This window comes from Mesocricetus auratus, unplaced genomic scaffold, assembly GCF_017639785.1.
Source record: "Mesocricetus auratus isolate SY011 unplaced genomic scaffold, BCM_Maur_2.0 Super-Scaffold_100021, whole genome shotgun sequence".
Lineage (NCBI taxonomy): Eukaryota > Metazoa > Chordata > Mammalia > Rodentia > Cricetidae > Mesocricetus > Mesocricetus auratus.
Genome location: NW_024429202.1, coordinates 29,637,036 through 29,657,140, shown reverse-complemented (window position 1 = coordinate 29,657,140; position 20,105 = coordinate 29,637,036). Strand labels below are relative to the sequence as shown.

The 20,105-nt window shown below is 45.3% G+C and overlaps 1 protein-coding gene across 17 annotated transcripts in view; it reads right to left on the bottom strand.

Moving 5' to 3' along the window:
* The window catches only part of Inpp4a (inositol polyphosphate-4-phosphatase type I A), a 124,090-nt gene that overhangs the window by 37,812 nt on the left and 66,173 nt on the right, over nt 1–20,105 (bottom strand). For 16 of the 17 annotated variants that reach the window (XM_021230295.2, XM_021230296.2, XM_021230299.2 and 13 more), the window contains exons 2-13: nt 19,964–20,025; nt 18,858–19,071; nt 18,367–18,411; nt 8,692–8,810; nt 6,626–6,742; nt 6,270–6,349; nt 5,928–6,039; nt 5,056–5,146; nt 4,517–4,664; nt 3,020–3,150; nt 1,012–1,116; nt 406–514 (exon numbers count right to left, since the gene is read on the bottom strand). In XM_021230295.2, coding sequence (XP_021085954.1) covers nt 406–514; nt 1,012–1,116; nt 3,020–3,150; nt 4,517–4,664; nt 5,056–5,146; nt 5,928–6,039; nt 6,270–6,349; nt 6,626–6,742; nt 8,692–8,810; nt 18,367–18,411; nt 18,858–18,963 — 1,163 coding nt within the window. In that variant the 5' untranslated portion in view covers nt 18,964–19,071; nt 19,964–20,025. The remainder of the gene's footprint in view (nt 1–405; nt 515–1,011; nt 1,117–3,019; nt 3,151–4,516; nt 4,665–5,055; nt 5,147–5,927; nt 6,040–6,269; nt 6,350–6,625; nt 6,743–8,691; nt 8,811–18,366; nt 18,412–18,857; nt 19,072–19,963; nt 20,026–20,105) is intronic. The other variant, XM_021230300.2, reaches the window with a different exon arrangement.

The following is a 20,105-nucleotide window of genomic DNA, read 5'->3' as shown; positions in this document are numbered from 1 at the left end:
TCCTTTCAACAGTGGGAATATGTGCCACTGCTATTCTTTAGGAAAGGACAGAGTGTCACAGGCTTTAGGAACTATAGAAATGATCCCTGAAAGTACAGTCTTGTCAGAGGCTTACAAGTCTAACGGGAGCTGAGATAGCAGGAACAGGTGGCTACCTAAAGCCACTCCCAGGGTGGCTCTCTGTATGTGGCTCACTTGGAAAGAACTGGACGGTTGATTTGGTGCCCTCACAACTTACTCAGCCACACGCACACACACAGTAGCACGGGGTCCCTAAGGCAGCTCCTCCAGCCACGCAGAAGCAGATCAGATGACTGCATGTTTTTGCGATTTTGTTTTGATTATTTTAACTCACAAACACCAGACACAGCTGTACGAGCACCACAAATACCCTCCTTTACTTACTGTTTCTTGGTCTCTTCAAACTTGTGCAGCTTTTTTCGAAGACCTCCTGACTTAAAACCTTGGCAGTGTGCTGCTGGAGCTCCGATAGTGACAACGTCATAGTTCTGATCTGAGTGACAGAAAGCTTTCCTCTATTACTCTGAGTTCAGGCCTGCAGATAGGCCAGCTACAGCAATATGCACAGCACTCTAGGACCCTACAGCCCACATGCAGACAGCCTATGGCTCCCTGATCCTACATCCTGAGGCTGAAAAAGGGCTTTCTGGACCCAACACTAACTATTCAGTAAGAAAATTGTCTGAAAGCAGAGCCACCTGGGCTGCTAAATGCTCACTTCTACCCCTCCTGAGAAAGGCTCAATGATGGGCAACTTTCTGCCATAACAACAAAAGGAAGCTGAAGATGCATAAGGAGGAGGCTTGGGCTCTGTAACTGAAATTCTTCAAAGGTCTATGGGGGAGTTTGTGGGGGGGGGGCGGGGGATCTCTTGCTGCCCAGCAATGGAGCATACAGGAAAAATGGGCCATATATCAGGCAACTCAGGGACCAAGTACACAAAAGTAAAGGAGGGGAACAATTCAACAACAGGGTAAGAAAGGTAAATACCTGAGCCTCCATCATCTTGAACTCTCATCCTTTGTATGTGCAGGTTTGTAGGAACAAATTCTAACTTTTTATCTGCTTTCAAACTGCTTGCTTTAAATGAAGGACCTAAGAACAGGACACAGGGAAACAGAGCCGTCAACATGCATCATGAACAAGCAGGAAAGCAGTGACCTAGCGCTGCTGATTCATGGAAGCAGGTATATTCCAACAGTGGCCACTCAAGACATTAAGGGACTGGCTCTGAATGCTATCTGGTGAGCAGAGCCAGGGATGAGGACCTTTAGGTTAGTAGTGATGAGGCTGTACCTCTTGTGGCTCAGTTCAGCTTACAGACATGGCACAGAGATGAGATCTTAGTGTGATGCCAAAACCATTATAAAAGCCAATGGACCATGGCTACCTGACAACTCTACAGATTGCTGTCATCCAAGAGCCTAGAAACTGGTCTTTCTAGAAGGGCACATCTCAGTCTGAAGTGATGCAAAGGTTTGCTCCTTACCTTGTATCCATCAAGGTGAACAAGGTTACACTGCACTGAAGCCTGCCTGCCTCTCCAATACATTTCAGTAAGTTCCCTCACACATGCTTGTTGCTAGAGAGGTCAGACGGTGTAACCAGTTGCCACAAACTTATTTCTAGAATCAGAATCCAGAATCCATAACTAAAGGAGGAATCGCTTATCTACCAACCAGAGGGATTACAAATGAAAATGACAATAGAAGAGTGAAGAAATAAATATTCCAACTAGTAAGAAACAATGTATCTGCGGCTCTCTGGCAGACAGCAGCTATGTGTTCCGTCTTTTGTCACAGGGGTCAAGCAGTCATACAGTGACCTGCCATGTGTCTGTCTTGTGACACTGCAAGAAATACAGTCACGGGCTGTGTTTAACTAAGATTCTCAGAGAAGTGGAATGCTTCTGTCATCTAAGGAGATCTACCCAAGTAAACTCAAGTTTGCATGGACTTCAAACTTTCTCAGGAACATTCATCCAGCATGGGTGGGTGCCTCAACCCTTCAGGCAAATGCTGCCATCTCTCTAAGTGATGCACTTGGACCTGTTTGAGCCTAGACTGGTCCCACACACAACCATCTTGCCTGAGCTCTGACATCCTCTTAGCTAAGTTTATAGGCAAGTTATTATATTCTGTGTGAAATTCACATTAAGGGTGTAAGATTTTCCTTAAACTGACAAAGCATTACATAGGAGGAAAGAAACCAAAGATAAAGAAGACTTTAAAAGAAAGAAGGAAAGGGAAAGGAGAAATGCTGTAATTATATAAGAACTCAAAAATAAAATGAAAATGAATCTTATAAAATAAGTCATAAGAAAAAGAGTGTATTTTGAAAGACTAAAATAAGTAAGAAACAAAAAAAATTTATCCTATTTGGAAAAAAAGAAATTGGATCAGGAAGAAATCACATAGTTTGAAAATCAAATATTATTTTCAAGAATAAACAGTGATACGGTTCCTTCCTGGCATATAGAGAGCTCTGGGCTTGGTCCCCAGCCTCCAGCCTGGGAAGAAGAAAAAGCAAGTGAGAAAAAAAAAGTTGAGGTGTCTGACTTTACTTTTTCTTTTGAGTCTTAAAATAGAGAGTTGCATTCTGACAACTTACTCATTCAATAAAAATGACATGGAATATTTAAACTAGAAAACTGCTTTGCTTCAAGCAAACACCATATCCTTTTGGTTTTCAGTGGTGTAAGACCAAGAAGAACACACATGAACCAAGATAATCTGAGACTCTCTGCCTTGCTTCAACCTTATTCTACAGTGGCTGTTTTAGAAAATAAGACCATAGAAAGACTTCTTGCAGTTCACCAATTTATCATTTTAATTAAGATCTGAAAATCCCAGCATTGAAATAATTCACACCTACGTGAGAATCTATTTTTAAAAACCCGCTCAAGATAATCATGGAGAGTCTGAGCAACCGAGGCCTTCAATATCTGGTTGTGGCTGTGGGACATGTGAGCACCTTGGGAGGGCAGGACCACACCCACCTTTGTACTGATGGAGGTCAGTCAGATTTTCCTGGTAGGTGAGGATGATAGTCTGATACTGGGTGACAATTTGCCGCCGGAGGCTCTCCCAGCAAGGGGACAGCTCCCCCAACTCTTCCAGCTCACACACTCTGTAAACAAGACACACGCGTCAGGCCACGCTGCTGACCCACCTCCCCTAGAGCTGTGACGGGAACACAGAGTATAGGAGAAGCAGCAGTGCTGCTCTGTGGGCCGGGCCGGCAGTTAGACTGCCAGTCCAAAGGGCAATCAAGCGTCCAGACACCGCATGATGTGAGAGACCACTGAGCACACGGAAAGCATGTGGAGAAACTTATTAGGACCTCAGGTAAATGCTCAAGGCCATCAGTGGGTGTGGGGAGAGGAAAGCCGCAGTTAAGGAGCAGCTCTGCCTGGTGACCTCGAAGGTACCTCTCAGGCACTGGCCCAGTTCTCTGCAGGATGGGGATATCCCAGAACAGAAGGACAAGGGATGTGAGAAACCACTCACCTCCCGCCCTCACTCTAACAACTCCCTTCCCATGTCAAGCACACAGCAACAGTCGCATGCTTCTGGGAGTGGCCCCATCTCCCTGTCTGAGCATCCTTGCTGCCCAACTGAGTTGCTGCCAACAACTTAACTGGCTCTAAAGCACCTGCCTAATGCACAGTGAAACAGAAAGCAGGCAAAAAAAATATATATGACAACACGAGAGCTGGGGAGATGGCTCGGTGGGTAAAGGTGCTTGCTGCTAAGTCTGCGACCTGGGTTACATCCCTAAGAGCCACCAAGTGAAAGGAGAGAACTGAGTCCACAAAGCTGTCCCCTGACCTCCACATGACATCATGGCACATACGCCCCACCCCCAGGGTGGTGAAAATTAGAACATGAAATCTGAAGATGCACCGAGAAACTGATTATAGCTATATAAGTAGGTATAAATAGCAACTATAAGTTAAAATTATGATAAAATATGTACACAGGCAGAATACAACAGCAAAACACTAGTTTGTATTGTATGAGAGGCATTTTATGGTACTCACTGTATTCTTGCTATTTTTCTCAGCTTTTTCAGGGTGAAAATGCAAACATCTGCACTAGGATACCAGGACTCTGGTTACAGGTGTTAATCACTGACACTGATTTAGAAAAAGGTGTGGAGGTCACAGTCTGAGACAGACAGGAAATAGTCTCACCCTTACTTGGAAGTGAAAAATATGCCCCAGCATAACAGCTTTGCTCTGTGGGAGGAGAGTACCCTGAAGGATAACCTTCTGAGCCATTATCTCTGTGGCCTCAGCAGGCCAGGAAAAAGACACACCGGGAAGATGTGCTGATGTTAGCCAAGCGCAGCCATCTGTGAGCCAGAGGAGCACACTAAGGCTTTGGAAGCCCAGGGCCCCAAACCAGGATGGAAGAGCCTGGGTCTGCACTGCAGCCTGACTGAGGCATGCGCATACGGCATGGGTGCTGAGTGCTCACCCAGGTGGCCTCACCTGGCTGCATCTTCCTCCAGCAGCAGCTTCACAAACTGCCGAGGCACGTGCAGGGAGAGGACACTCTCTGCCATCTGCTCCAGGATCCGTAGGTGGTTGCCATCGGTGGTTGGGAACCGGTACATGCGACAGATGGCACCGCCGAACACTGAGGTGGGAACACAGGAAGGTGGCTGCAGACCCACCTGTATGGACCCCCTCCTCAAGCCCTCAATGACCCTCAGCCCTGTTTTCCCCAAGAACGCTACCAGCAAGCAAACAGCTACAACAAGAAACAAACTCCACTTAAACCAAGCCCTGCCAAGTGACTTACCTGACACCCATCTCTACGCCAGAAGGTGGATGTAACTCTAGCATGTAAGGAGCTGGGGCGGGAACACTGTCAAACCCAAGTCAAATAGGAGTAAAAGGAGCGCCTTCCTCAAGGGGTCACTGACTACATGCTGCGGGAAGTGCTGTACTGAAGAACAGTAGCAGACGGGCAACAATCACGGTGGGTGGACAGTCCCAAGAGACGCATGGCAGGAGAAGCTGCTTACCTGATTTCAGCAAGGTGTCTTTCCGCAAAGAGGCGTATTTGGACCGGATTCCCAACGCCTCCGTCAGGCTCTCATCCACTGGCAGAACCATCTGATGAGAAGTACAGAAGAGCACAAGAACACTGAGACTGAGGACTCCAGAGTGCTCTAGCACTGGTGAGACCTGGCAGCTGAGTGCACAACGCTAATCTACAGTGTCCATGCTGCCCAGACACACGCTGACGCCCCTCCCCATAGTCCTACTTGTCATCACATGCCTGCCTTCTAAGTCACTTCGTCTTAGGTTTCAGTGTTCTGGTACCAAGAATATCCTCAGTGCTAGTGTTCTGAGCATACTTCAGGCAAAATCCGGTATCTTTGTACTTTATAATGCTTCCTTGACAGTGCTAGGCTCTTAAACTGGAATTCCCATTTGGTAACAGTGTCTGGGTGAGAGACTGGGCCATGAGGAGACAGAGGATAGGAAGGGAAGGTCCTGAGAGGATGTGGGTGTGAAGGAGGTGACTGTGTCTGGGAAAGACAGTTACTACCAGAGCAGAATGGAAGGCATAGGTCTCCATCACCTCTGACCTCACACCTTTCCACTTCGCCCCATACACATCTCTAGCCGAGAGAGTCTACTCTCAGTCCTGTGCCAAAGAAGTAGCCAGTGTGGCACAGGGAGCAGAGGCAAGCTCTAGGTCAGCAGGGCTTTGTATGTTAGACCAGGAGCCCCTCCGCTCCATGTGGCATCGCACCTAAGAAAGACCTGAGAGTTCCGTGGAAGGCAGTATCATCAGCAGGCCCTGCCCGTTACTAAGCACAGATATGCATGAAAATATTCAATCCTCCTATAATTCCTTCCAAGGGAGATGAGAAAGGTACCCACTCACCCTCCCATTGACAGTGTCCAAAGACCGGGTCACAGGGGGCCGCTGGTCTGACTTGTCCTCCATTTGCCAGCCGATCACCGTTATGTTACCGACGCGGTCACTCTCTGCAGACCTGCAGCAAACATCATGCCTTGATAAGCACTGGTTTGGAGGCAGAGCTCAGCCATCCTGGGTCATCAGGGTCCTGGGAGCAGCAAGGCACCATCCTGACAGGCCTTCTGACAGACTGAGTGGTTCGTCTGACCTCTTCTCAGCAGACACCACTGCCTCCCCCAGACAGACTCTGGGAGGATGCAGGGGCAAAACTCCAGGCCCTTTCGAAGGAATAAAGCAAACACCAACCTCAGTGTCAGATGCAATCTGTGATGCCTGTCCTGGAGCAGATCTTTGACAACGAATGTTCCAGAGCCCAGTAAATACATCTAAGGGAGACGGGGAGAAACAGCATAAGGATACTTGGTGTCTCTCTGATCCACGTACCATAGCCCAGGGAAATTAGGTGTTCCTGTAACACGCGCCCCCCCTCACGTCATGAATCCGTGGCAATGCTCAGAAGTGAATTCCCAGACACAAGTACGCTTTGACATAGGTCGATTCGTAAGCCAGTAGTGAACTCAGTCTTGTCCTCACACCTTGCTCAGACTGTTACATAACTGCAAGTGAAGGGAGAGTATTGCCCAAACCGAACGTTACTTAACTGTTCCCTGAGATCTGTCTTTGACATCGTACACAGACAGCTTGATTTGCGTCATCTGATTGATGAGGGAGTCCTGGAAGAAGGCGATGCTGCTCAGAAAGATAGGATTGTTGGTTCCCTAGAACAGAAAGAAGAGTTGGATTGGATTTTAAGGAATTGGTTTTGAACTGTCCTAACATTTTCAGGATGAGGAAACAAACACTTTTACTGATTTACTCAACACAGACGCTAATGACAGCACAAGACAACAAACACAGAACCCTGCTTTCCAGAAGAGGAAAATGCAGCCTGACGAGCTCATCACCAGCCTTCCACGACAGACAGGCCCGCTGCAGATGCTATGCAGAGGACTCGCTCCTAAAGGTTCCCACTCAGGAGAGGACTTTTCTAACCCTGAAGTGAGTCTGAGTTTGACATCCACATGCGTTCTTGGTGGAACACTTTTAGGTGTGCTATATACTTAGACTGTTAGGGCTGCTCCTGTCAGATGTGTGTACAGGCAGACGAAAGAGGAAATGGACGGTTTCAGTAGCTATTTCTAGAATCCTGGGTTTGGAGTAATTAAAGCTGACCTTTGAAGAGAAGTCCTCTTTGAAGAGCAGGTTCTTGTTTCTAGATCACAGGTGTCTGTTTTCTGGCAGCTCTTCCTCGGTGCTCCATCTTACCCTTTCACTCTTTCGGTGATGCTAAGCACCTCAGCCAACAGTTACTGGGCCCTCCTTGTACCTGAGTGATGCCCCCACGCCCCGCCTTCAGCAGCAGCCCATGCAGAGCTCTCCCCCAGCCTTCCCTCCAGGTGTCCTGGGAAAGCAGGTTAAAGATCTGGGACTCAGGCTTGGTGCCCCTTTTCTGCTGAGTACGTTTGACTGGGAGACCACAAGGTCTACCTCAGATGCCTCCTCCCCCACACCTGTTCTTCCCACTCCTTCCTTCTGCTGAAGTCACCCTGCGCCACTGCCCCAAACACCTGTCAGAGTCATGAGACATCCCTGCACAAGTCAGCAGAGCTGACTACTGTGCTGTATCACACACCCTGGCTCAGCCTACAGGGCTTGTGTCTTGCACACACTAAGAAGATACAGTTATTTCTCACACTCCCATGATGCTCTGCTATCACCTGCCCTCACATCATTACGTACAGTCCTAGACTGGAAGGCCTGCAGGGCCAGGGGACCGCCTGGGCTTGCCGTGGCAGAATTCCCTACCTTGCTCCTGTGTCTTCACCCTGCTACCGCAATGCTCCCCAGGCTTCCCCATGGCAAACGCCTGAGGGCAAGGACTGTGCTCTTGTGGGTTTGGTACCAACAAGCAGTGCAATGCTTGGCATGAGGCCAGTGTTCAACAAGTGCTTAGATCATCCATGACCCAACTTGGAAACAATCTTCTGAGAGACTCTCAGAGGGCCTGGCTTCTAAAAGTGGATAGCTTGAGATAAAATTATATACTATTGTCTTCTTATATAAAGTATAGAAATATAAAAAATTTGAAACACAGCTTAATTTGGCAATTATTCACATTACAAATAAAACCCTGTGGAATTCCATACAAGAAATTCCTACACTTCATACCATAACTCATATACACACATGAGTTATATACATATATAACACATATAACTCAACTATCTAAAAATATTTTATAAACTTTCCTAGGTGAAGCTGTATAAATTACTTTTAAAAACACACAAGACAAAACACAAAAGAATACAAAAATAAAAGTTAATAAAAACACTTCTCCAAGCACGGATTAATAAGCATCAGTGTTTAATGATGGCAGCCAACTGGAAGTGACAAGAAGAGTTAGGTCTCATCTCTTAAGTCACCAATCATAGGATCATTGCTTAAGAATAGCAGCGAAAAGTTCATCAAAACCCATGAAGGGTGTGGCAAACTAAGGGCCACCCAGTTGAATGTGACCAACAGTATTAATGAACAAAAAATCATGGGAAATAACTCACAAAAATTAAGCTGACCTACATATGCCCAAGACCTGCAGAGCCCTTCTGCCAGGGCCCAGACAGCCGTGAGCGTGAGGGCTCCCTCAGGGAGAGGAACCAGCAGCACCCACCTCAATGATCTCCGTCTGTGCGTGCTTCGTCCAGAATGCCTGTGGAGGGGTGGTGACACTCACAGCCACAAAACTATTTGGTTTTCGATCTAGCGATGGAGTGTGCAGCTCACTGCAAGCTACAGATTGGAGATGGGGGAAAAAGAATCCATTGGACCAAGTTTTAGTTAGTTCATTGCTCTAAACAAACCCAAAGAAAGCTTAAAATAATACTCCCAGGGACACCACGGTCACATTGACAACACCGAGGGGGGGGATTTAAAAGCCTGTTTTCTCATTCTTTTTCTCTTTTCCATCCACACAGTACAGTGAGGCATGAGTGGAATGGAGCCTGTGCTGAGGGTGGCCTTTCAGGTTCACAGAGAGTGGAATTCAGAGCCAACAAATGAGCTCCCAGGCAACACGTGCTTGCATCCTATGACCGCTGTAGCTAAGTATGACAACCCATGAATCCCGGCATACATATGGATGCTATAAGATTAAAATTCTATGACAAGTCGGGTGGTGGTGGCACACGCCTGTAATCCCAGCACTTGGGAGGCAGAGGCAGGCAGATCTCTGTGAGTTCAAGACCAGCCTGGTCTACAAGAGCTACTTCCAGGACAGCCTCCAAAGCCACAGAGAAACCCTGTCTCTAAAATAAAAAAAAACCTATGACAAAATAAAGCTCTTCTTAAAAGGAAAAGTCAATGCTTATAACTCATATCAAAATGTAAGATTTCTTAAATGTTTCTTTTAGAACGAAAGAGAACTTGGACCATTTCAGTCAGAAAAGTCTGTAATACTATGACCTCAAAATACATCCTAAGTCTGAAGCAAGTCTATCACAAAAATGATCCAGGGAAGAATTATCACACAGCACTGACTCCCATATACTCCCCGATATAAAAATACACCTATGAAAGGAGGAGAAAAAGCCCAGTCATGGAACTTTAATATGCCATTGACAATAATACAACATTTCCTTGCTTGAAAGATATTAAGGGGCTAAAGAGAAGGCTTAGCTGCTCTTCCAGAGGACCCAGGTTCCGTTCTCAGCATCCACATGGTAGTTAACAACTGACTGGAAATCCAGTTCCAGGGAGTTCTATGACCTCTCTTATGGGGACCAAGCAGTGCATATGTGTGCACGCGACACACACACACACACACTCACACACACACACACACACTTATAGACACCCACAAAATATCTCTTAAAAATAAGAAGGGCTCCATAATAGATGGAGTCATTATAGGTTTGAGGAGAGGGCTGACACTAGTGAGATTTCCAGAGATCTACAAGGATAACACCAACTGGTAAACTAAGCAATAGTGGAGAGGCTACATTATTAGCCCCTCCTTGTTGATAAGATTGATGACTACCTTATATGCCATGCTAGAACCTTCATCCAGTGACTGATGGAAGCAGAGACAGATACCCACAGCCAAACACTGAACTGCACCCCTGGAACCCAGTGACAGAGATGGAGAAGTGATGAGCAAAGGGGTCAAGACCGTGCTAGTAAAACCCACAAAGACAGCTGACCTGACAATGGGGAGCTCTTGAACCCCTGACTGATAGCTGAGAGGCCAACAGGGGACTGATCCAGACTCCACAAATGCAGTGTCAGTGAGGAGGCCTAAGAAATCTCTGGGGCCTTGGGTAGCAGATCAGTGTTCACCATGGCGTATGAATGAACTTTGGAAGCCCATTTCACATGGAGGAATGCTCTCTCAGCCTGGACACATGGAGAAGGTCCTGCCCTGGATGAAATGACAGACTCTGGAGACCCCTCCAAGGAGGGCCTCACCCTCCCTGGGGACTGATGTGGGGATTGGACCAGGGGCTGGGAGGGAGGACTGGTGGAGGGACAAGGGAAGAGGGGTGGGAGGGGGAGCTGGGATTGACATGTGAAGCATGCATGTTTCTAATTTAAATAAAATCATATATTGAGAAAAAAATAAGAAGGGCATTAAAACTTACTAAGTCTTTCAGTTTTTCAAGACAACGAAAGTCCTGGGGCTAGTGGGTAGCAACAGCTGGATAGCTGTGCAAACACATCTAATGCCACCAGGTATACTTACAACATGCTATCTGTATTTTCATCATCATACTAAGCATACACTATCAACTCTGATTCAAAATTACATCCTCACGGTCACAATTGGTAAGACACATGCCAAGAACAAGATGGCAGGAAGACAGAAAGAATGAGAGAAAGAAATGGAAACAAAACCCTGAGACAATGGGGAAAACAGAAAGCAAGGGGGGAGAAGCACATTTGTGGGTTAGAGAAGACCAATGCCTTGCTGTGCTCTGAGTAACTGCAGCCGAGGCAGTTAGTTCTCCAGGATCACTGTCCCCAGAAGAACCTCCTCCATTGTCTCAGTCATTTGGACAATTGGATCCTAGTTGGTGACACTTTCTGGGGAGGTTTAGGAAATGTGGCCTTACTGGAGGAAGCCCATCAGCACGGGTGGAATTTGAGAGTTTAAGGCCTCTTCCTGCTGGGAGTTGCTCTCTCTGTGTGCTTGAGGTTCACAGAGTGAGCCCTCAGCTTCTGCTCCAGCAGAGCATGGCTGCTGCTTGCTGACACGCCTTCCCCCTCCCCCCATCATGAACTCTCCCTCTAGAACCCAAATAAACTCTTTTCTGTAAGTTGCCTTGGTCATAGTGTTTACCACAGCAACAGAAGAATAACTAAAATATTGCACAAAGCCAAATCACTTTTTTGGCTCTAATCATACAGTATCTTGCTATTAAGCTTACTGTATGAGCTATCTTTTCCTAACATACACACATTCATTTTATAGTCACTGTTCACTTAGCTACAGAAATGCCCTCCTGGTTTTGGATTCTCAATCCTTTTCACTGTGACTTGTTATCTAGAATCACCTGCCTGCCTGCTCCTGAGTAGCATCCCGTAGCTTTGTTGAGACTGCAAGACTAGGAACTGACACATTCTTTTGGTTTGTAAGGTTTGAAAATAACTGCACCTGAATGATTGAAGGTATTTTCTCTAGGTCATTATTTTTCCCTAAGACTTTTAAAAACATTGTCTCAAAGTTTCTATTTTTTCCTGCTATAAAACCACAGGTCAGTCTAATTATTGTTATGATGAGCACAGTGTGTACCTGTGTGTTTGTGTGTGTAACTATGTGTGTGTGTCTGTCTATGTGTCTGTGTGTGTATGTCTGTATGTGTCTGTATATGTGTCTGTCTGTGTGTTCTATGGGTGTCTTGGCAGCTCTTAACAATTTCCCTGAGTTTAGCTTCCAATAATTCTACTATAAGGCACCTAGAAATCTTCTTTCTTACTTTATTAACTTCAGAGAAATGCTCAACTATAAATATTAAACCCTTGTTTTCTTGAATACAAATAGATTAAATACTCTCATGGCTTTTGTGGGAATCATTAGTTTGTTCTTGAGACAGGCTTTTATTATGCTGCCCTGGATGTCCAGAACTGACTAAGGAGACTAAGAAGGGCTCAAACTCATGGAGATTGGCCTGCCTCTGCTTCCCAAATGCTAGGATTAAAGGTGTGTTCCCCATGCCCAGTCTATTTTCTGATGAACATTCTCAGGGGGAAAAAATGCTTTTCCTACTGAGTAAACTCTGGCTTAAGTCAAATAAAGTCAAGCCCTACAAGTGGTTTTTTTTGTCTTTTCTTTTCTTTTCCTTCAGAAAATGGTTATCTTAAGAATGAAGACTCTGTAATGTCTCAGGTTTTGCTGAATATATAATCCTAGGTAGGCTGCCTTTTTAAGAATTTGCAATGCTATTTTTCATCTAGAAGCATGTAAGATTTTCTCTTTTCCTGGGAATTTGACACACTGGTCTTCAGTCAGTCCTACTAGGAAAAGCCTATTCTGCTACTTTGGGCCTATTGTTCCTCTTTGTGTCTCAACTCTGATCTCTGCTCTCTTAGCCACCAAAGGTTACAATGCCAGACTATGGCTTATCTCTCACTCAGAAATCTATAATCTATGCCTCTTGATACTTTCTGAGTTGGGGTTGTTCCTTCGTTATTTATGAACTCGGTCCTCACCAGAGCACCTTTGGCTTTTCAGTGCTTTTATGAGGATACTTCAGCACCCCAGAGTCCTCACAGAGTTGTATAACCATTACTACTTCCTTACTATAGTCACATTTCTAAAGAAAATAATCTATACGCAGCCGCATCACTCAGCACCCCTCGTCTCCAACCTCCAGAAAGCACTAATCTCTCTGGGTAGCTGTCTCCTCGGGACATTTTTATGTAGCGGGAGAGAGAATGCAGTGTGTGTCCCTTTGTGACTGTCCTCTTCCAACCGGCAGCTGCTCCAGCCCCGCTAATGCTGCAGCTCCTCTCAGTACTCTGCTCCTTCCTATTAATGAGTGACCCTGAATGAACACACCGCATACTATTCAACTGGTGGATATTTTGATTGCTTCCACCTCTTGGTTACTACAAATAATGTCAACACTTATGAACTAGTTTCGCTGAACATATGTCTTCATCTTTTTCGAATGTCTTTGCTGAATATATAACTCTAGTTTGGCTGCCTTTTTAAGATTTGCAGTGTTCTCCTACCACTTCTGAACTTCATCTGTCTGTCTTCCTCCTCCTCCCCCCACACCCTCCTCCCCCACCATACCTCTTCCTCCAGTACTCTTAACAAGGGACTAACTGTGTAGCTCACAGTTGGTTGCTGCTTTTTAAATTCTGTCCTTGGTTTTCAACAGTTTAGTTAGGGTGAATCCAGGTGTAGATCTCTTTGGGGTTTATCTCAGTTCTGCTTGAAAGGGACATGTAGCAAGTTTTATCATGAGGCAATTTCAGAACACGGGAAATAAAACGAAGATCTTAAAATCTCCCAGCTGGAGCTGGAGAGATGGCTCAGCAGTTAAGAGAGCTTGCTGCTCTAATGAGGCTCTAACATGACTGCTGGAATTCAGATCCCAGCACCCATGTCTGGATGCTCTCAAACTCCAGCTCCAAGGGATTTGGATACACATGCACCCATAGTCATTTTCTCTCTCTCTCTCTCTCTCTCTCTCTCTCTCTCTCTCTCTCTCTCTCTCTCTCTCCCTCCCTCCCTCCCTCCCTCCCTCCCTCCCTCCCTCCCTCCCTCCCTCCCTCCCTCCCTCCCTCCCTCCCTCCCTCTCCATCCCTCCTAGAAGAATGAGAAATCACTTTTAATTATATTCTTTCTGACCATGTAAACTCAGTTTAACAGCTGAAGGCAGCCTGTTTCAGCTCTGCAGAGTCTCAAACAGCTTCTCTTCCTCCATATCCATTTTCTGGATGAAGAGTATGCTCCACCCAAAATGCAGTAACTTGAGGTGGGGGAAATGATGTTGTTCCCAAGAAATGGTTCACACTGGGTAGAAGGTAAAGAGCTCCCATGTGGCTCTTGATACACAGTGCTTCCTTAAGTGTAAGTACGCAGAATATGACTTTAATCAAAAAACTGCAACTAAAGTGATTGCATATAAAAGGAGGGTGAAGAGACATTTAAGACATTTCTAAAGCCAGCAAATCGGAAGCAGTAATGAAGTTATATAACCAGACTTCCACAGAGGACAGCCTGAGAAGGTGCAGAGGGATTTCAGGAAGTAGATCTCACCCCCACCACCACCACCCTCATTGCTTCTCAGATGAGCAGAAGCAAGATGAATAATAGGCAAATATTCTGAACTGTAGAAGAAAAAAATCAAAGCTGAAAATTAAAAAAAAAATAGATTGTTGTAAAATTTTTCATTCAGAGAAAACTCTGTTAGAGAGAAACATCTGTTGGATTCTGATAAATGTCCTTCCAGTTTTCTGTTCGTTCATTTACTCATCAGAGTGCGACCTACAGAGATTTAATGAATTGGTGTAGAAGTGGATTTTCTTAGAAATATGTCAACCCAATATTCCTGATAGGCTTTTTTTCATGTCTCTGGCATCCTTTAATTTTAATAGATATGAGCCCTACCTCATTATTTCAGATGCTACAGAGTACGCTGTAGGACCATTATGATTATTTTAACTTTTCTTCTGTCAGCCAGTCTTTGTCCACCTGAAATCATGGTGAAAACCAGTAGCCTAGAAGCCACAAGAATGGACAGGATATGACTGGAAACCTTACATACGTATATAGCCCCATTCTTAGATAACTATCATTATTTGACCATTTCTGGAAGAAAAAAATCTATAGGGCTTGGATTTATTTGTTCTAAGCCAGAGTTCACATGGTAGAAAAAGTCTTTTTGTTTGTTTTTCTGAGAATGTCCATCAGAAGCATTCAGGATGAAGCTGAGCTGGGCTGGGCTTATAGCTCAGTGGTAGAACAGCTGCTGACACATATGAACAACGCCTGCCGACACATATGAACAACGCCTGCCGACACATATGAACAACGCCTGCCGACACATATGAACAACGCCTGCCGACACATATGAACAACGCCTGCCGACACATATGAACAACGCCTGCCGACACATATGAACAACGCCTGCCGACACATATGAACAACGCCTGCCGACACATATGAACAACGCCTGCCGACACATATGAACAACGCCTGCCGACACATATGAACAACGCCTGCCGACACATATGAACAACGCCTGCCGACACATATGAACAACGCCTGCCGACACATATGAACAACGCCTGCCGACACATATGAACAACGCCTGCCGACACATATGAACAACGCCTGCCGACACATATGAACAACGCCTGCCGACACATATGAACAACGCCTGCCGACACATATGAACAACGCCTGCTTACACATATGAACAACGCCTGCTTACACATATGAAGCCCTGATTCCGTCCTGACCATGACTGTGACAGCAGCAACCGAAATCAATAGCTGAAGAGGGTAATACTAACATGTGAGGCAAACACAAAGTTGATCAGAAAAGTTTAAATAGGTAATGAAAACTTAAAACCTAAGCAGTGAATGACGGGACCAGGATCTTTGCAAAGCTCTGACGTTTGTGGAAGCCAGCATATGTAGAGGGTTATGCATATGTCTGAGGACATCTGCAGGCTCAGAAAAGAATTGAGGAGACTATGAATGATCACTTAAGACTACCTACCCTTGTGTTCAGCATAAGCAGGAACTGAACCCTGAAGTATGCACACAGACGCTTAGCAAAACTCACACCAAAGTCTCTAGTTCTCTGAGATTTTATGAATTTTCTATCCAGCCAGACATGAATCTCTGTGAGCTCCAGGCCATCTGGGGCTACACAGTGACACTCTGCCTCTAGTCTATATATTATATCCATCCAAATTTAACTTGACCACTAAATGACCTACCAGTCACTCCAGGATCCACACATGACAAGAGGCTATTACTGAGCAGTCAGCAACAGCAGTAACAAGAGTGGCAACAACAAAGAACCCTGGAGAAGGGGAGAGGAGCATTTCATCTCCAAAGTTGCTGCATCACATTGTTTATAAGTGTCTAATTTTTAACCAAAATTTATGAAACATAAAAATAAAACCCACAAGAGAAATACTGCTCATATCTGGATGAATTTAGAAACTAAAAAAGTCAACAGTACCTGTCTCTGAGGGGACACAGATGTTTGTTTGACTTACTAAGAAACTACATAATAGAGACTACCAGTGAAAGAACTGAAATCATAAAACTAGCCATGTAGAGAATATTAAAAGTACAATAACAGAAATGAAAAAGCATTAAAAGCAGCTCAACTGTGGGCTGTGGGGGAATACTATTTTAAAGTATGTTACTTTTATTTATGTTGCATTTGTTTAACTCTGTGTAGCTGTTACTGTGCCTGTCTAAAACACTTGATGGTCTAATAAAGAGCTGAATGGCCAATAGCAAAGCAGGAAAAAGGGATAGGTGGAGCTGGTAGAAGAGAGGAGAAATATGAGGAGGAATCTTGGAGAAAAAGATCTGAGGATCAGGGAAGGAGGAGGACTTCAGGGGCCAGCAACCCAGCCAGACACAGAGTAAGAATGAGAGAAAAGGTATACAGGAATAGAGAAAGATAAAATCCCCGGGGCCAAAGACAGTTAGGATAATTTATGTTAAGAAAAGCTGGCCAAGTCCAGACTGGACATTCACAACTAAAAATAAGCCTCTGTTGTGAATTATTTGGGAGCTGGGAGTTGGGGCCCCCAAAAAAAGTCCAAAAAAGACTTAAACATCACACTACAGTGAGCAGACAAAGAGTCAGCATATTTTGGAGATGTCAACAACGATTATTTAGTCTGAAGAAAAGAAAGAAATAAAAAGAAGGAAAACAGTTTCAGAGAGTCCTGGAAGATCATCAAGTTCACCAACATAGGTTTAATCAGAGTTCCAGAAGGAGAGGAAAGGGGGAGGCGGAAGAAAGACCATCTGACAAAGTGATGGCCAGGCACCTCCCAATCCCCATGGAAAACAAGCTGCCTTGAGAAGTATTTTAACTAGACTCACACTCTTCAGTTAGTGGATTTCTTATATTATTTCTAAACTCTGCATTCATTTTTCCGTTCTCTTAAATGACGAACATCCTGGACTGTTCAGCTTGCTCCTCTTTTAGTGATGAGTACCCTGGACTGTCCAGCTTGTTCCTGCTTCCTATGCTGCTGGCTGAGACAGTTTCTTGGCTATCTTCCAGGTTTTACTGGATTTGTAAATTCATCTGTTATGTTTTAAACTTAAGACTGTGCTTTATTCTTCAGCTGCCTTTTATAAACAATACCCTGCTCCTGAACACAGAGAGGTACTTCCCCGTTTTTTAAAGGTGTAAGTTACAGTTTCTTTACTGCTTTCTTCCACTTCTGCAATACCTGTTTTATCCAAGTTGTGGCTTTGGTTCATGTTGTATGTAGGCCTACCACATGGTGCTGGTGTCTTTGTCTTTTGTTTTCCTCTAGATTACTTTTGAGGTATAAATTTCTTTTTTTTTTTTTTTTTTTTTTTTTTTGGTTTTTACGAGACAGGATTTCTCTGTATTGTTTTCGAGCCTATCAGTCCGGTCCAGCCCAGCCTCGAACTCACAGAGATCCGCCTGCCTCTGCCTCCCGAGTGCTGGGATTAAAGGCGTGCGCCACCACCGCCTGGCTCGAGGTATAAATTTCTTATGGCACACGCCTATTTTAAGAGCTCAACGAGTTTGATCAGTTCCTATATCCATGTGGCCACTCCCACTGTAGAGAACACTTCTACCCACCATCCCTATAGATAAAAGGAACCCGAGCCCAAACTCTTGCAGCTTCTTCTATCCTTGGACCTTGCCCTCATCTTCACTCTGCTAGGTCTATGCCTCCACTTTCCCTATAGAAAGTGACCATCCACACCCTCCAAAGAGACAAGTGACTCCGGTACCACATGTGAAAGTGTGCCAGCCATGCAGTCATTGCCCCCGGAGCTCACTTAGCCTGCTCTGTACACAAACTCAACACCACAAAGCCTTCCAAATAGTCCATTCTTAAAGCATGAACATTTACCCCCACAAAAGATTGGCACCCAAGTATTGACTGCAACTTTATTCGTAATAATCTCCATTGGCCACAACTCAAATCTCTATCAGCTGAAAGCTTAACCACAGCAGGAGAGTCAGGTATGAGAAGCAGCCTCTGAGATGCTGCATCTCCCCCAGAAACATCTCAGCAGTGGGGACGGCACTCAGAACTACTCAGTGGTTCTTAGAGACAGACTAAAAGTAACAATAACCGAGAGAAGTACCTACCTAAGCTGAATTCTAAAATGGGCTCGTCTGGGTCTTGGATATTTCCTGGTAGAAGAGAAACAACAGAAAAGTCACCAAAAAGAAACCTTCCCCAGAATTTAGCTTGCATTTGTTTTGTGCAAAAATAGGAACAAGAAACAGTAATTTCTCTAGCCCACCCCAAAATATTACAGTAGATGATTTCTATACTTTAAAATAGTTTACTTTAGAGATTCTGAAGAAGCCTCAGTCCCCTTTCCATTTTGGCAACTGGAAGGCAAGCCCAGGGCGTTCACCCAGGCTGGAAAGGAATGATGATCAGCCTCACAAGACCAGTTCCTGGGGCTATAGCTGTCCTTCTGAGTCCTACTCCAACCAGAAGGATCCCGCACCAGGACACCCTCTCCCCATGGCTTAGTCGCCGGCCCCTGGCCCTTCAGCACTGTTACAGCATGGAGCCTGAGCCCTGCAACTTTATAACCAGATGTCTAGTGCAGGCCTGTGAGGCTCACCTGCCAGAGAGAGGCCCACCATGTCGGCTGCCACATCGATGGTGGAAGCCCGCTGCATCGCACGGGCCCTGGCACCATGGCGAGGGCTGTGCTCTCTTGCTGTCATGATGTCATTGGTGAGGATATGCTTCTTGTTCCTGGGTCACACCCCACCTGACTTCCCACGAGAGAGCTAGCTATCTCCAGGCCCTGGATTCCTAAGACAGCAGGAGCCCTGAGACAATGGAGCAAACACAGATAAGAGTCAGGACCTCAATGCTGGAGAAGCTGTTCCTATGGCAAGAGAACAGGACCTAACCCTGGCAAGATGCTAAAACCAGTGACTTTGTGACAGGTGTGAAACTGTCCTGTCTCTTACCTTCTACTCTCTTCTTCCTCCCCACTCTTCTACATGCTGTACCCATGGCATCCTCTTTGATCAAAATAGGCCACATTACATGATGGCCTAACTGTAATCATAAAATAGGGCTTTTACGGTTTTCTTGTTACTCTCTAGAATTCTCCTATTGGCAAGTCTCACAGAATCTTTACAATCTTCTATCAGCTCTCACAGTATAGCCTTTGCTAGGACAAAGATTATTTGAAGATCTCTGCTCCCCAGAGGCACTGCCTACTTTCCATGCAGAACTTCCATGCAGAAAAATGGGAAGACAAAGTTTGAAGCTCTAGTCTGACTTTCCCTTCCTTCAGCTACCCAAGCTCTGGTGTGTCTTGGTCTCAAAACTTTACCACAGTATCAAGTGACAACCTACCTTTAACTAAAGGGGAAGGGGCTGGGGGAAGAGGCTGTGACAGAATGCCACTGCAGCTGCGTCAGAATGAGACTGCCCTGGTTCAGCACCGAGCTCCCACTATGCTCTCAGAAGTAGGTTACACAGCAAAAAGGGAATTTTAGGTTTGTCTAACCCCATGTACTCCAACCCCTGATAGTTCTAGAAGAAACCAGCCTTCACAAGTCAGGATATCTATTAGAGTCATTAGCCTTGGAAGAGCAGCCTCACAAAGGTGTCCATATGCCCAAACACACAGTCTTCTGCCTACTCTGTCAGAATGGACACACCCAGTGACCCAGGCTACTGCTACAGTCAATTCAACGAGTGACTTACCAGACATGGTTGCTTCTGGACCATGAGGCACTGCTTCATAGGAGGCCATCCAAATCCATTATCTAGAATTAGAAAAGTATAATTTGATGAACACATCAAAGATGAAGTCCCTGAGAGCACAACACCTAGAAAGGTAGGAAGG